This window comes from Nannospalax galili, unplaced genomic scaffold (assembly GCF_000622305.1).
Source record: "Nannospalax galili isolate Female #2095 unplaced genomic scaffold, S.galili_v1.0 scaffold399, whole genome shotgun sequence".
Lineage (NCBI taxonomy): Eukaryota > Metazoa > Chordata > Mammalia > Rodentia > Spalacidae > Nannospalax > Nannospalax galili.
Window position 1 is genome coordinate 2,624,790 of NW_008345053.1, and position 616 is coordinate 2,625,405.

The window sequence follows — 616 nt, forward strand, 5'->3', positions numbered from 1 at the left end:
CCCCCCCCACCCTCGGGCCCCGCGCGCTCGCTCGCTCCCGCCTTCCCCCGGGTGACAGCGCGGCCCCAGCCGAGCACAGGGGGTGTGGGGTGCCGTTACCTTCCGACAGCTCCAGCTCCAGCTCGGCCAGCCGGGCCCTCACCTCCAGCGGCAGGGCCATGCCTTCCAGGCTGCGGTCCGCCATGCTCGCCGCGGACGCCCCCGCCCTACCGGCCTCCTCTTTGTTCCGGCGGAGGGCTCCTCGGCGGCCGCTGCTCGAGCCCGGAGAAACCGCGCGGAGGAGGCGGAGGCCGGGCGGGCGGGCGCGGGAGGCCGGGCGGGCGGCGGGAGCGGGGTTCGCTCCCCAGCCGCCTCAGCGCCGCCTCAGGCTCCTCAGCGCCTGCTCTGCCGCCTCGCTCTCTTCAGTGTCCTCAGCCTTCTCAGAGTCTCCTCAGTCTTCTCGGCGTCTCCTCGGGTTCCTAGGGTTCCTCCGCGCGGCCTCGCGCCCGGCTGTCTCCGCGCGCCTCCCGTCAGCCGCGGGCTCCGGCCCCGCTCGGCCGGCTCTGGATCTCCGGGCCCGCCCGCGGTCACGGCCACTGGGCTCGCTCGCTGCTCCGCGGCCGCCCTGCCCCGGCGG

At 77.3% G+C, this 616-nt stretch overlaps 1 protein-coding gene across 2 annotated transcripts in view; it reads right to left on the reverse strand.

Moving 5' to 3' along the window:
• The window catches only part of Dip2c (disco interacting protein 2 homolog C), a gene marked incomplete in the record, with an annotated part of 458,386 nt that extends 457,776 nt beyond the window's left edge, over window positions 1–610 (reverse strand). For both annotated transcript variants that reach the window (XM_029567488.1, XM_017800185.2), the window contains 1 exon segment: window positions 100–610. In XM_029567488.1, coding sequence (XP_029423348.1) covers window positions 100–184 — 85 coding nt within the window.
• Between the last annotated feature and the right edge of the window lie 6 nt (window positions 611–616).